Below are 16,351 nucleotides of genomic sequence, written 5' to 3'. Positions count from 1 at the left end.
TCTGTATAACAGATCATTCTGTCCCAGTGGCTGCACAGATCCTATCTGATCCCCATTGTAAGCAGCAGTCCTGTCCTGCTTTATGGCAGCTGAGATTCTAGCTATCTGTATAACAGAGCATTCTGTCCCAGTGACTGCACAGATCCTATCTGATCCCCATTGTAAGCAGCAGTCCTGCCCTGCTTTGTGGCTGAGATTCTAGCTATCTGTACAATAAAGCCTCTGCTATGACCAATCCTTTTGGGATGAACCCAACATGATTTTGTAAGTATGTTCTAGCAGAGACGTCACAACGGAGACAGCAGATCTAGCAACTTGAGGGCACAATGGGAGTCTGGTTAATACACAATCATAATTATCCCTCCTGTATCACGTTCATGCTTTAAACACCATGAAGGCTCATTATTTTATTGCCTAATAAATGATGCTGACACAATAAATCAGACTTGCTCGGAAAGTCTTTTCTAGTCAGGGAATGTATCAGGCGGCTTCTAAATGCCCAGTCAGAAGAGGAAGAACGCAGGGGACAAGCAATAGAAATATTAAATATTTAACCAGAGGAATCACCCACTGTGGATTTAATGCCTGGACTGTCAGACCCAGGAAAGAGATGGCAATTCACTTGTCCTTTGATTATCAGTCTATCTGTTTCCATATTCATTGTTGCTTTGAATTCAGTAGTCGCAACACAATTCTGATACTGCAGCATTTTTCCATGATTTACATTTAACCAAAATTGTTTGTGCTCAGCTAGACCCAATCACAAATCTTAATATATTATGTGACTTTGGGCAACAGAATGTAAAAGTTGTTTGTTTTTGAAGTAGGAACAATCCCATCATCCCATTCTTATTAACCCCCGAGGCCTATACAGCACCCATGTTTAATTACTGTAGGACCAGGACCGTTGAAACCAAGGGGGTATAAATATATATATATATAGCAGACTTTGCAGGCTGTTCCTGCAGGATCGTGTTTAGTACAGCTTTTTTTTTTAGTAAACCTTTGTGGTTCAATAGAAGTGTTGGTGTTGAGGTGGGTAAGAAAGGACGTGCTTTAAAGGCTTTCAAGTTAGCTGGGACAGCCAAAATGTTTATAAGGTACAAGGAGGCCAATAAATTATGCAAAAAGCTATAAGGCAAGCTAAAACCCATATGGAAAAGGGTATTGCAGCAAGCAGTAAAGAGAATCCAAAATTATTTTTTAAATATGAAAATAGTAAAAAAATTAAGCAGTAAGGTGTAGGACCCTTAATATCAGAGGAGGGTCAGCTGGTTGATGGGAACAGAAAAAAAGCAGAGATTCTGAACTGTTATTTTTCGTCTGTCTACACAATTAAGGAAACAGTTAATGAAGGTTTCCTTCTTAATAGTCCTAATTCTAGTAATACAACTAATGATGCATGGTTCAAAAGAGAATGGATCATTTTAAGATAAACAAAGGTCTGGGGCCGGATGGTATTCATCCCAGAGTACTTAGCGAACTTAGCTCTGTGATTGCCAAACCTCTTTACTTAATTTTTCAGGATTCATTGAGGTCCGGCACGGTGCCAAGGGACTGGCGAATTGCTAATGTGGTGCCTCTATTCAAAAAAGGATCCCGTTCTCAGCCTCAAAACTATAGGCTGGTTAGTCTGACATCAGTGGTAGGAAAGCTTTTCGAAGGGGTATTAAGGGATAAGATACTGGACTTCATAGCAAATCATAATACTATGAGTTTGTGCCAGCATGTTTTATGCGTAATTGATCTTGCTAGAATAAAAAACAGACTTAAATTCATTTTTATGAGAAGGTGACCAAGGACCTTGATCCTGTGATGGCAGTGGATGTGATTTACTTAGACTTTGCTAAAGCATTTGAAACAGTGCCACACAGAAGGTTACTGGTTAAATTAAGGAATGTTGGCCTGGAACATAGAACATGAAAATAAACAGATGGAAGGTTGTATATCTTGTGCAATACATATGATATAAATTCATACTAACAGCAACCTAATCCGATGAATAAACCCTATAACCTCATTTACAGAACCAAAGGAAATGCTTAGCTGGCAAGCATGAGAATTATATGTTTTATAGCAGGTATATATATATATATATATATATATATATATACAAATATTAACAAACCGCACTCCAGGGTCTTTGTCCTCTGTGCAAAAAGGTGAGACTTTATTTCAACGTTTCGGCTCCATAATTCGGGCCGTCATCAGGAAGTCTATATGTATATTGTATATATATATATATATACAATAAAAGGAATATTACTCAGACTCAAAATCCTATAATGGATTTTAAATACCGTATCCTCACACAGGCAGGGTCGGTAATTGCAGGATTTGGATCCATATCCATTATCTGCTGCCAGATTGCTCATACCAGAGTTCCTACTCAGCTGCTGGGTTTCCAGGCTAAGATTGTACATTGTGTAACCATTTCATCTGTCTGGGTGTCCTCCTCAAACCTTCCATTACTACAGAAAAATAAGTGGTATATAGCAGAATTCTAAAGAGGCAACTCATTTTAAAGGGATTCTGTCATGATTTTTATGATAGTAGTATTTATTTCTAAATTACACTGTTTACACTGCAAATAATTCACTCTACAATATAACATTTTATTCCTGAACCAGCAAGTGTATTTTTTTTTTAATTTATAATATTAGTGTATAGGTGCATCTCAGGTCATTTTGTCTGGTCATGTGCTTTCAGAAAGAGCCAGCACTTTAGGATGGAACTGCTTTCTGGCAGGCTGTTGTTTCTCCTACTCAATGTAACTGAATATGTCACAGTGGGACCTGGATTTTAGATCTACCAGGCAGCTGTTATCTTGTGTTAGGGAGCTGCTATCTGGTTACCTCCCCATTGTTCTGTTGTTAGGCTGCTGGGAGGGGGAGGGAAAGGGAGGGGGAGATATCACTCCAACTTGCAGTACTGCAGTAGAGAGCGACTGAATTTTATTAGAGCACAAGTCACATGACTGGTGGCAGCTGGGAAACTGACAATATGTCTAGCCCCATGTCAGATTTCAAAATTAAATGTAAAAATGTTTGCTTTTTTGAGAAACAGATTTCACTGCAGAATTCTGCTGGCGCAGCACTATTAACTGATGCATTTGGAAAAAAATGTTTTTCCTATGACAGCATCCCTTTAAATAACATCAGCAGCCTTGTACCTTTATATGGTCACAGAACAACCCCTCAGTGACTTCCAAAATCCTTATCATTTACAGTAGGAGGTACATTATCCCTTATAATACATGAGTGATACTCAGAGTTCCCTGTATAACTCAGCCTGCAGCCTTGTGCCTTTATATGGTCACAGAACAACCCCTCAGTGACTTCTAATATCCTTATCATTTACAGTAGGGGGTACATTATCCCTTATAATACATGAGTGATACTCAGATTTCCCTGTATAACTCAGCCTGCAGCCTTGTGCCTTTATATGGTCACAGAACAACCCCTCAGTGACTTCTAATATCCTTATCATTTACAGTAGGGGGTACATTATCCCTTATAATACACAAGTGAAACTCAGAGTTCCCTGTATAACTCAGCCTGCAGCCTTGTGCCTTTATATGGTCACAGAACAACCCCTCAGTGACTTCTAATATCCTTATCATTTACAGTAGGGGGTACATTATCCCTTATCAAATACATGAGTGATACTCAGAGTTCCCTGTATGGTCTGCTGACAGTTTTTCATTTACTAGGTTAGAATAGACTTGGAAATTTGGGGAAACGAGCCTTTAGCAGCTGCAGGTCCTTTCATGTAGGCTGGTGAGGAAGAGTGTGGTCCTCAGGAATATCAGTTTAGAGTCAACACTGTCACAGTGCTAATATTTTTGCAGATTTTGGCCTTGCTGCTAGCAGCCATCTTTTGTTCCAAGAAAACTACATTTTCCAAATCATTACAGTAAATATAAATAACACAATAAATTCAGCTCCATTGTATTAGCGCTTGAGCTTTTCAGTGAATCCTACCTCATGCCATCTCCTTGTGACCTTGGACTTACATCTTATCTTAGACCTCTTATTCCCTTTGAGTGTGATCTCCAGTTGGCAAAGAATTAAAAGCTTTTTGGGAGAGTTTACAATACAAAAATGTATTCCTAGTATAAAATGAATGCATGTCCTAGAGAATTAAGACCTTGAAGAACAACCACTAATATCTTGACTTGAGTAGCCTCAAGGTCCAAGTCACCCAAGACCCTAGTAGGACAACAACTTTGGGAGTTTAGTTTAATAGTAGTTTAACATAGTTTAACTTCAACACAACATCAACACACCCAATCTTAAACCACCAACACACCAAATCCTTCACCTTAGTCTCCACGCTCTCTTAGCTAACCCTTAGGGCAGCCAACCAGATCAATAGATCAGATCTCCTCTAATAAATGCTCTCATCTCTCCTACCAGATACACCTGAGAGACTACCCAACATTCCTAAACCATATTTCCCAGGATGGGTAATTGTTGTCAACCCAGTCTCCCACCTGCCCAGGCTCCCATCCCAAAGGATATTGGATATAGAACATAGCGGAAATGCTAAAATAATGCTAAATAATGATATGCTAAAATAATAAAATTCTAAAATAATGAAATGAAAGTTAACGTCAGACTGACCAGACAAGGGAAAACTCTATCCCCCATATGCAAGAAAAGGCACGAAGGTTGCCCAGGAGCAGTAACCCATAGCAACCAATAGGACCTCTGCTTTTAAACAGTTGACCAGTAAATTCTACCTTCTGATTGGTTGCTATGGATTAATGCTCCTGGGCAAACTTAGTGCCTTTTATTACATAACACCTATGACTCTAAGGCATATAAAAATCCCTGTTTTGTTTAAAGGGGAAGGCGCTTTAGTTGCTGTTTGCCTAAAATGTCATTTGCTAAACTAATGTGAATGCAGAGGATGTATTGGTTTCCTGTCTGAATTAATGAGGGTTCCTAGGCCAGACCTCTATATAGGGAAAATATAAATAAATTAGAAAACAGGAAAACAGCCTCTTGTTCCAGTTGGTTGTCAAGACACCTGGGTAAATTGGACATAATTGAGGTGAAGCACAAATGACAGTTCTCCATGTGTAGCTACTTACTGGGACTCGATAAATGATAAAAATAAATGCGCATCTTCTTCAGATTAAACTAAGGCTGAATGTGAATGTTGGGGGGGGAACAAGTCAAATATAATTGTCTGCATTTAATCAATGGGTTTTCATTCTTTATTTGAAGGTTATTGGTAGAATGTTCTACTACTGCAGGAAAAACCAATGTCATCGTCATCAAGAACAAAGCGATACACAGAAAAGAAACACTGGGTCTCTTCACAAATCCTTCATCAGACCCCAATCAGTTCATTCAGTTCAGAAACCACATTTTTCACCAGGTTTAAAACCGATAAAATATCAATAGACTTCAATGTATCGAATAAAAGAAAATTGTGTGGAAATAAGGTGTTTCACAAATTTTTTGGCACAGTGAAATGGGACAGATTCTTCCATCACTAATTATTATGTATCCATAGGACAATGGATAAAATCAGAACACTATCCCATGAAATCTGGAAATGAACTAATAAACTAAGCATTATCATGGAAAGGATTCCTTACTCTGATGCAACAATATTAATCACAATGATATATATATATGAAATAAAGTAGCCCCTGTTCTCAGGAACAGCCTCAGGAATGCAATTTGTAAATAGGATTTATTATGCCACAATCATGTCAACAAGAATGCGCATCTGTTTCTATAATGAGTGTTTTCTGCGACTCCCGAAATGTCTTTCTTTCCAAAAGTACAACAGTGTAAGGAAAATGATTTTCTGAAAGGTTTCATGTTTTTGGGTATGGACTGGGTATGTAAATGATAAGGATATTAGAAGTCACTGAGGGGTTGTTCTGTGACCATATAAAGGCACAAGGCTGCAGGCTGAGTTATACAGGGAACTCTGAGTATCACTCATGTATTATAAGGGATAATGTACCCCCTACTGTAAATGATAAGGATATAAGAAGTCACTGAGGGGTTGTTCTGTGACCATATAAAGGCACAAGGCTGCAGGCTGAGTTATTCAGGGAACTCTGAGTATCACTCATGTAATATAAGGGATAATGTACCCCCTACTGTAAATGATAAGGATATTAGGAGTCACTGAGGGGTTGTTCTGTGACCATATAAAGACACAAGGCTACAGGCTGAGTTATACAGGGAACTCTGAGTAACACTCATATATTATAAGGGATAATGTACCCCTTACTGTAAATGATAAGGATATGAGTAGTCACCATGGAGTTAATTGGCAAGGTCAAAGGGCAAGTGCATTTATACATATACTGGAACTCCATGGTGACTTCTAATATTTTCAACAGGTGAAAATTATTTTATATATAACTATACATAAATGAATTTTAAAGAATCAAGTGATGCAAGTGACAACACTAAGCACATTTTATTATAATGAGACTGGGCCAAAAAAGGATGCCCTGCTCTGGGGCCATACTGACTCCATCTTGACAGGCAAATGCCACTTAGCAAATGGGTTACATACATTAGGGACTGTTCCTGTAGAATTGTGCTTTGTACAGGGTAATACCTCTGTTAGAATAATTTTTATGGCAGGCCTGGACTGGCAATCTGTGGGTTCTGGCAAATGCCAGAGGGCTGCTTAAAGGTCCCATAGACAGTCACTATTAAGTGGGCTGGTGGAGAATTATTTGGGATTTGGAATGCCAGGGCCTATTTTGACTCCCAGTCCAGACCTGTTTTATGGTATTTGTTAGTAAAGTCTATAAGGGCAGTGATTCCTGGAGTGAATCCTCTGCTTCCCTCTGTTTATGTTTTGTCGGCTCCTTTCTGTATCTGGCCTGTGTGGCCCTACACCAAGCAGATTTTGGTATGAAAATGCTAAAATTTTCCTTTAAAGGTGTACAGGCTGTTTCTGCTTTATTGGATTAGTACAGAGTAACATCTCTGCCGGCATCAGTTTATGGTGTGTACTGATCTGCAAAGTGATTTATAAAGAAACCCCATTGGGGGGCTATAGGAAGTGTCTGACAGCCACTTTAAGATTCAATAGCAGTTTAGGGAATGAAAACTATGCAAGAGTCCATACCATCTTCATAAACTCTAGGGGGGGAACCAATAGAAAAATCACGATTCATCCAGCTGCTTATTGGCCTGGGTACGTTGCCAGCCCAATCCATCAGGTTTGATCTCTCCATTTTTGAGGCAGTCCTTATCCCGACGGCCTGCATAGTGGCAATTATGATGCGATTGTTAGCCGTGGGCCAAACAATTGGATCAGCCCAATATTACCCACCTCAAGGTGGGTACATCAGTGATAGATTTGCTATCTTGGTAACCTTGCCTAAGGGGAAGATCTTTACATCCACAACCAGCTTTAGACTGATCCTTTAAAGTCAAGGTATGCTTTCATTGCTGGGGTCTGCGACCCTGACAACCAGATTGCTTTTTTAGTAAAAACATGCATAACGTTTTAAAAAGATTTAACTTCTAAGCTATCCAACTTGTGTCCCTGAACTATTCCAAACCTGAGCCAAAGAGCCATCTAGCTGTCACTTTGCAACTGTCACATCCATTGCAAATTAGCACTTTCTACCTGCCCTCAGACTCCAGCTCAATCTCCGGTGACAGCCAATCAGCATCTCGGGAAAGGATGCCTACTTGCCTTTATATTGCAGTCAGATTTATAATAAGGAGAATCAGGAGACCCATAAAAAGAGGCCAAATCGTAGCGCTTATTCTAACGGCGTATTTCGGGCCCGCACACTGAGCTAAGCACAAGGTCTCCCCTTACAGCTTCTTGCTGAGCGATTGATGGGGCCGCACTGCTGGTCACCCTGCATTAAACCTTTCCATAGTGGAACACAGCAGTGCTGATTGCTCCAATAACTGCCCCGTGTGTTGTGATTCATTATGGGGAATGACACCTTCTTTCAGCATGTGGGGGGCCTTACCGTCCTGTATTCATGAATTACTTGCCCTGCAATGATTTCTGGATTATAACATTAACACTGTGTAATAACTGAAATATAAACAAGCTTTAAGTCTCTCCCCCTAATGTTTTTTGAACTACAACTCCCACAGCCCCTGAACTGCGTGAAAATGCAGCAATTGCCATCTGATTTAAAGGGTATGTAAAGAAGACCCATTATACAGAGATGGCCTTTCCCTTTTGTACTCCTTCATTCAAACATAAACAAGGGTTATTTACGGACACCCTGGACGCAAATGCAAGTTCGTTAAAGGGATACTGTCATGGGAAAACATGTTTTTTTCCAAATGCATCAGTTAATAGTGCTGCTCCAGCAGAATTCTGCACTGAAATCCATAAGCAAACAGATTTTTTTATATTCAATTTTGAAATCTGACATGGGGCTAGACATATTGTCAGTTTCCCAGCTGCCCCCAGTCATGTGACTTGTGCTCTGATAAACTTCAGTCACTCTTTACAGCTTTACTGCAAGTTAGAGTGATATCACCCCCCTCCCCCCCCCAGCAGCCTAACAACAGAGCAATGGGAAGGTAACCAGATAGCAGCTCCCTAACGAAAGATAAGAGCTCCCTGGTAGATCTAAGAACAACACTCAATAGTAAAAGCCAAGTCCCACTGAGACTGATTCAGTTACATTGAGTAGGAGAAATAACAGCTTGCCAGAAAGTAGTTCCATCCTAAAGTGCAGGCACAAGTCACATGACTGGGGGCAGCTGGGAAACTGAAAATATGTCTAGCCCCATGTCAGATTTCATAATTGAATATAAAAAAATCTGCTGGCTCTTTTGAGAAATGGATTTCAGTGCAGAATTCTGCTGGAGTAGCACTAATAACTGATGTGTTTTGAAAAAAAAACATGTTTTCCCATGACAGTATCTCTTTAAGGGCTGTTAAAGTTTGCCTCTGGCTGCACTCTAAACCTTGCCCCGTCCTTCATGAATACAGTGCTGCTGACCCCAGCTAGTGCTGTATTCATGGGAGTCGTACACTGTGTTTTTTTACACTTTGCACCTTTCCCTGCTGGTAGAAAATAACTCCTAATGTGAGCCGTCACAAGATTAAATCAGATGGGCTTATTTACCAACACAGGTGCTAAATTGCATCACCACGGTTACCCATGGCAACCAATTAGATTGAATGTGTCTACTACAAATTAGAAGATGAAAAGCAGGGGCGTAACTAGAGAGGAAGCATAACCTGTGGCTGCAGGGGGGGCCAGGGGGTACAGGGGGCCCTAATTAATGAGCAATTTAAATATATATTGGTAAAACAGGACAACCTTTGGATGTGTTGGGGACCCTAAAATTATTTCGCTGTGGGGCCCAGTAACATCTAGTTACAGCACTGATGAAAAGCAAAGATCTTACTGGCAGCTACGCATAAGGGCATTTTCTGCATACATACAGGCAGTGCCCCTGTAATATTAGTAGATTACCAGATTACCGGATTAAAGCCCTTGTATAAACAGTCAGGCTTCCCAGCTCCCTCTGGATTCAGTGGGGCTCATTTATCAACACTGGGCAAATTTGCCCATGGGCAGTTACCTATAGCAACCAAACAGTGATTCGCTTTTCGAAACCAGCTGCAAGTAGAACAATGAATGCAGCAATCTGATTGGTTGCCCTGGGATACTGCCCATGGGCAAATTTGCCCAGTGTTATCAATGACCCCCAATCTAAAAGCTAAACAGAAACTGAGAAACAGAACTTGATGTTATTTTTTTCAACCTCAGCAACTATGTCCCTATGTAACAACCAATCTCCAATCAGCTGGAAGAAGTTCATGATCTGTGGCTCCCGCTGCAATTGCTGCTCTTCTCCACGTCAGAGACAGGACTTTCATCCTGAACTACAACTCTCACAGCCCCAGTGAACTATGCTCATGAAGCACGCTGCTGGGGGAGGGTGTTAAAATTGTTGTGATCCTATATGCCCCCCTCTATTTTTGAATCAATCTTTAGACCACCCCCCAATTCTTAGGGTCCAAATACCCTACCCTTAAACCAACTTGGTGTCCTAAAACCGCAATTACCTTCAAAGACTTAGGGTGGGCTTCTAATGCTACTCCTCATGCAAAGACCCCAGCACTTCCCCTCAATCCCAGCGCAATTCTTTGATGCATTGTCGCCTATTTGCATGACAGCAAAAGCACCTTCAAAGACTCTCAGACTTCTAGGACATGAGATTAACCCTTCACTGGCTGCAGTCATCATGGCTGGAAGGATTACGAGATTACGATCAACTCCCCCCCAGAAGACGATTATGCCCTGCTGACCTTATTCCTGATCTGAGCTGGGATGATTTATCACTGTCTATTAAGCAGTCCCTTTTTCTAAGCAGGGTGCACTTGAGATGACATTGATCCCGTCACTAAACCAACTGGATCAGTCGTAGGAAAGACTAAATCTCAGGGACATCACTAGTTCTACACCCAGTTACCCCATTCTCCTATACACAGAGATGTGTTAGTACTGGTACATCTCAACTAGAACTCCCTTTGAAGGTGGCCTCTAGATGGCGCTGTTGCATGGGTTCCAGCCTGGTGAAGCCCATAGAGGTGCTGGTTTATGATAAGGAACAGATGTTGGGATTCTGCCGTTCCTATTGATTTATCCTGCCCCAACAACGTGAGCCCCCATGAGGCTTTTAAAATCAATACATCCATCGTCTCCTATATACAAGGGTAACATTGGAGCAGACTTGTAATACTTATCATGACCCTGCCCTCCCCACTAGGAAACGCAGCTTCTGTGTGATCTCCCCGGGGCTATTGTTAGACATCTGCCCCCCTCCACAGGGCTCTTTAAAGAGGCGCATTAGGTAATCTGCTATTACTGCTATTGTCTATGGAAACTCTTTGTGCCAGATAAACCCATTAGGGTAAAGTCGCCCTTTCTCGCCCTTCTCGTGACTGATGGGCTGATGTATAATCTAGTTGGTGCCCAAGAGCAAGGGCAATCATCTTCCCAGAAGTCTAGGACTGACAACTTGCCTCTGGCTGAACTACAACTCCCAGAATTCCTGGAAAGCCAGAGGATGCTAGGTGGTGCTGTTCAGAGACAGTGTCGGACTGGCCCATAGGGATACCAGGTGGACCCAGGTGTTTGTGGACCCTCTTGCTTCTAACCTATTTCATGGTCATTCCCTATTTCTTTATGGGAACAAAGAGGCTTAATAATGTAAGAATATAGTATAGTATGTAGAGAAAAGAGACTAGGAGAATAAAGAGGTTGAGTGAGGAGAGGAGGAATAATAGTTAAGAAAGTGGGCCCTCAGCCTAAGGTTTCCTGGTGGGCCCCTGGTATCCCAGTCCGACGCTGGACATATTTAACTTGATTCCAAGGAAACAGGCCCAAGGCAGATGTGTGTTACAATACATGGGGAGTGAGGGATTCTGGGAGTTGTAGTTCAGCAACAGTAGACGAGCCCACCTACTTATCCCAATGAATGAGGCCCAATGCAGTTCTGAGACACTTCCCAGGCCTGTGATGTGGAGCAGCAAATCCTCACAGACACAAGGTACAGATTGAGGGGTCCCCCCTGCTGCCCCAGTTTTACCTTCTGTTGCCTCCTGGCCATGTCGGTAGGTTGTTTGGCATTGAAGGGGTAGGCGATGCACCTCATGACAAACACATAGAGCTGAAGCTTCCTCTTCCTCTCCTCTTCCTCCTTCTGCAGCTTCTCCAGCTCTTCCTTCTCCTTCTCACTCACCACCGAGGGGCTGGGGCTGGAGGGTCGGACGCTGCTGCTGCGACTACTGGGCTGTAGCCCCCCTGAGCTCTCGCTGGTCCGACTGGGGGAGAGGCGAGTCCCGGTGGTCGGGGCCTGACCCTCTTTGATTTCAGGCTCCTCCACGACCTCCTCCGCCTCCTCCTCGCTGGAAGACGGGTCCAACATGTTGTCCGGTTACAAAGCACAAGCGGGGTCGGACCGTGGAGATAAGGGGTCGCTCTGATGATCACCAGCCCCCCCTGACTTGTAATCCTCTGCCAGTGGGAGACAAACAGAATCTCTGATCGGAGGGAAAAAAAAAATCACAACACGCGAAAAGAGACGCCCGGCCGCTGCGATCTGTCGTTGCGTCTGAAGCGCAGAAGAGGCAGAGCGATTACGTGTTTGTCGATTTAACTCTCTCCTCCCCGCTGGTGACGAGGCTCCGCCTGATGCTGCTGCTGCTTCACTTTCACTGCCGGGGAGAAAAGCTCAAGGTCCGATGGAGAATTGAGAAATGTCGGAGAGAAGCAGCAGATTGTGCGTCTCCTCCTCCTCCTCTTTGTCCTGCGGGGAGCTGACCAGAGTGCTGAATCCCAGGCTGCATCAGTGGGAGGATCTGCTCCGAGCTCCGTCTCCTACACGAGATCTCGGCTTTGGCTCCATTCAGAACCTGGACAGCGACTGTAGCGCTACTGCTGGAGGGTCGCACTCATCTGCCCGACCCACATTCCCAGCAGCCTCCTGTCGTCTCCTACTATTTCTCTATATATAGAGGGGGGAGCAGCATCACTATTGTACTGAGGTCTTCAACGTGATCTCATATTGTTATACTACAACTCCCGGAATCCTCCAACAGCCCAGGGTATAGAGCACACTCTGAAAATCATTCAACTCAATGTTATTCCTAAAAACATCAGCCAGATATTAGCTGAGCATCAGGTTTGAGTAAAGGAAACTACAACTCCCAGAATCCTCCAACAGCCCAGGGTATAGAGCACTCTGTCAATGTGAAAATGATTCAACTCAATGTTATTCCTAAAAAGATTAGCCAGATATTAGCTGAGCATCAGGTTTGAGGAAACTACAACTCCTAGTATCCTCCAACAGCCCAGGGTATAGAACACTGACAATATGAAAATAATTCAATTCAATGTTATTCCTAAAAAGATCAGCCAGATATTAGCTGAGCATCAGGTTTGAGTAACTAAAAGAAACTACAACTCCCAGAATCCTCCAACATCTGAGCATCAGGTTTGAGTAACTAAAAGAAACTACAACTCCCAGAATCCTCCAACATCTGAGTATCAGGTTTGAGTAACTAAAAGAAACTACAACTCCCAGTATCCTCCAACAGCCTAGGGTATAGAGCACAATGTGAACATAATTCAATTCAACGTTGTTCCTAAAAAGATCAGCCAGATATTAGCTGAGCATCAGTATTGAGTAAAGGAAACTACAACTCAGCTGAGCATCAGGTTTTAAGTAACTAAAGGAAACTACAACTCCCAGAATCCCCTGATAGCTAGAAATCAATGCTTGCTGCAAATACATCCTCCTCTTTTTCACAATTGATTTGATCTGCTCCAAAGTCAACTCAATGTTTTTCCTAAAAAGATCAGCCAGATATTAGCTGAACATCTGGGTTGAGTAACTAAAATAAACTACAACTCCCAGAATCCTCCAACAGCCCAGGGTATAGAGCACACTGTCAATGTGAAAATAATTTAACTCAATGTTATTCCTAAAAAGATCAGCCAGATATTAGCTGAGTATCAGGTTTAAGTAAAGGAAACTACAACTCACAGAATCCTCCAACAGCCCAGGGTATAGAGCACAATGTGAACATAATTCAATTCAATGCTATTCCTAAAAAGATTAGCCAGATATTAGCTGAGCATCAGGTTTTAGGAAACTACAACTCCCAGAATTCTCCAACAGCCCAGGGTATAGAACACACTGACAATGTGAAAATAATTTGACTCAATGTTTTTCCTAAAAAGATCAGCCAGATATTAGCTGAGCATCAGGTTTGAGTAGCTAAAGGAAACTACAACTCCCAGAATCCCCTGATAGCTACAAATCAATGCTTGCTGCAAATACATCCTCCACTTGTTCACAATTGATTTGACTCTTTAAGTCAACTCAATGTTATTCCTAAAAAGATTAGCCAGATATTAGCTGAGCATCAGGTTTGAGGAAACTACAAATCCCAGAATCCTCCAACAGCCCAGGGTATAGAGCACACTGTCAACATGAAAATAATTCAACTCAATGTTATTCCTAAAAAGAACAGCCAGACATTAGCTGAGCATCAGGTTTGAGTAAAGAAAACTACAACTCCCAGAATCCTCCAACAGCCCAGGGTATAGAGCACTGACAATGTGAAAATAATTCAACTCAATGTTATTCCAAAAAACAAAATAGCCAGATATTAGCTGAGCATCAGGTTTTAAGTAACTAAAGGAAACTACAACTCCCAGAATCCCCTGATAGCTACAAATCAATGCTTGCTGCAAATACATTCTCCTCTCGTTCACAATTGATTTGATCTGCTCCAAAGCAGCTATTCTTGGCATATTTTGTTGACTATTTAGTGTTACAGTACAACTCCCAGAATCCCTTAATAGCTGAAATCAATGATTGCTGCAAAGACATCCTCCTCTTTTTCATGATTGATTTGATCTGCTCCAAAACAGGCATATGTTGTTGGACTACATCACCCAGCATTCCCAGTCTCCTAGATCATAAACTGACAGCTGTTCAAACTTCATTTATTGAAAAGCTGCAACTCCCTGCAACCCAACCCCTGGCATAAGGAGTGCAAATACATGCAAATGCCCCCCGCAGTCCACATATTGGGGGCCCCATAAATCAGACGTTACTTGTAGGATACAAGGGTAACAATCACAATTCATAACAGTGTTGTCCAGCCAACAGCTCTTCAGTTGTTGTTTAAGTACAACTCCCTGCATCTGCACACAGGCAGAGATATGGACACCCTATAGGCCCCAGGATGTTGTTGAACTAAATCCTGCTGTCCCTCCAGAACTAGGTAGTTACTGCAGAGCAGGGACTTACTTATTAGTGATGGGGCGAATTTGTCCCATTTCGACGAAAAATTTGCAAATTTACAGCAAAATTTGCGAAAATAGTGAGAAATTTGCGAAATGCGTTGAAGTCAATGGGCGTCAAAATGATCTTGAAACGCGTCAATTTTGATGCCCACGAAATTTTGACGCCTGCAACAATTTTGACGCCTGCAACAGTTTTGTTCAAATCCATTAAAGTCAATGGGCCTTTTAATTATTCTGACTCTCGACGATTTTTAATGACGCGGCGGATTTTTCGCCGGTGGATTGCGGAAATTCGCTGCCAATTCACGCCTGCGAATTTATTCGCCATCACTATTTCTTATCTTTAGAGGGTCTATTTCCAAAAAATTATCCCAAATGCATGCTTAAAAGGTAAAAATTTCAAATTTATTGAGTCATTAAAATATCAAAAACTCCCCACATGGAGCCTAACGCGCTTCATGCTTACCTAGGCAATCTCATAACAGGCCTAGCCATGTCTCTGAATACTAAAGATTTATTTCCGTAGACCTTTTCAAATCTAAACACCAATTGTTTGTGTGTCCTTTTGTTGTCAGGGGATCTGGCCGTACCCGGAGGGTCTCCATTCTATAAACAACTTCCAGAGCTGTATTGTCACCCAAGGGGGTTCCTACTGATTAGCCTTAAGTATTTATAGTTTATGTATCCCAAGAGTTCATGCAGCAGCTGCAGCCTTTTTTTAATGAGCCAGAATCCTACTGCCTGAACCTCTGTGCTGTACTATATATGTGCTGTACTATATATGTGCTGTACCACCTCTGTGCTGTACCACCTCTGTGCTGTACTACCTCTGTGGGTGGGGTTGTATTTACTGAATGAATGGATACAGGGTGCACACTTGGCTTCCTCATTGGAAAGAAGCACCTATTTGATTTGCCATGCTATTTACAGTTATGAGGAATTGTGTGTGTGGGGAGAGAGGATGGTTCCACCCATTTCCCAAACTGTCAGTTCTGTCATAAATTATAAACATAGAGCAGAGAGAGTTGTGGAGAGAAGGTTCCCTATGATATTGATATTCACAATAAATACATGAAATGAGTCTCAAACACACCCAGAGAGGATCATTATCCCACGACTGAAATGGGGGTTCACTAATGTTTCTGCAGATGAGGATGACTTGAGTGGCAGTTTGCGCTTGGTTGTTGTGCCTGTGGAAAGGGAGGGATTTCTTGTGCTGTAATTGTTGTTGGAATGTTTGTGGGGGTGTATGTGCCGTGACTGTTTGTATGGGGGGGGGGTGGAGGGGTTGTATTGTGTAAAAATGCAAATTTGGGGGAGGGCAGAATCCACAGCCATAACGGCCTTTCATATGTTCATTTATAGCCCTGTGTCCCAACTGTGATGCTTTAATCCTTTGTTATATGTCAGACCACTCCAGGAGTTGTAGTTCTTTAACATTTGGGGATCCTGAGTTTATAGCAATTTATTATCCCCGGCTAAGGGTGGGCTCTGGAGCTTCAGGAACACTTCTCTCCTTACAGATTAGATAAAGACAGTGTTACA

At 42.1% G+C, this 16,351-nt stretch overlaps 1 protein-coding gene across 39 annotated transcripts in view; it reads right to left on the bottom strand.

Moving 5' to 3' along the window:
• Positions 1 to 12,657, bottom strand: part of cadps.L (Ca2+ dependent secretion activator L homeolog) — a 284,076-nt gene extending 271,419 nt beyond the window's left edge. For 7 of the 39 annotated variants that reach the window (XM_041589287.1, XM_041589288.1, XM_041589291.1 and 4 more), the window contains exon 1: positions 11,577 to 12,652. In XM_041589287.1, coding sequence (XP_041445221.1) covers positions 11,577 to 11,915 — 339 coding nt within the window. In that variant the 5' untranslated portion in view covers positions 11,916 to 12,652. 39 annotated transcript variants of the gene reach the window in all.
• Positions 12,658 to 16,351: the final 3,694 nt, after the last annotated feature.

The sequence above is a fragment of the Xenopus laevis genome, chromosome 4L (genome assembly GCF_017654675.1).
Source record: "Xenopus laevis strain J_2021 chromosome 4L, Xenopus_laevis_v10.1, whole genome shotgun sequence".
NCBI classification, from domain to species: Eukaryota; Metazoa; Chordata; class Amphibia; order Anura; family Pipidae; genus Xenopus; species Xenopus laevis.
Note: the sequence above shows the minus strand (reverse complement) of the source record. Positions and strands in the feature narration are given on the sequence as shown.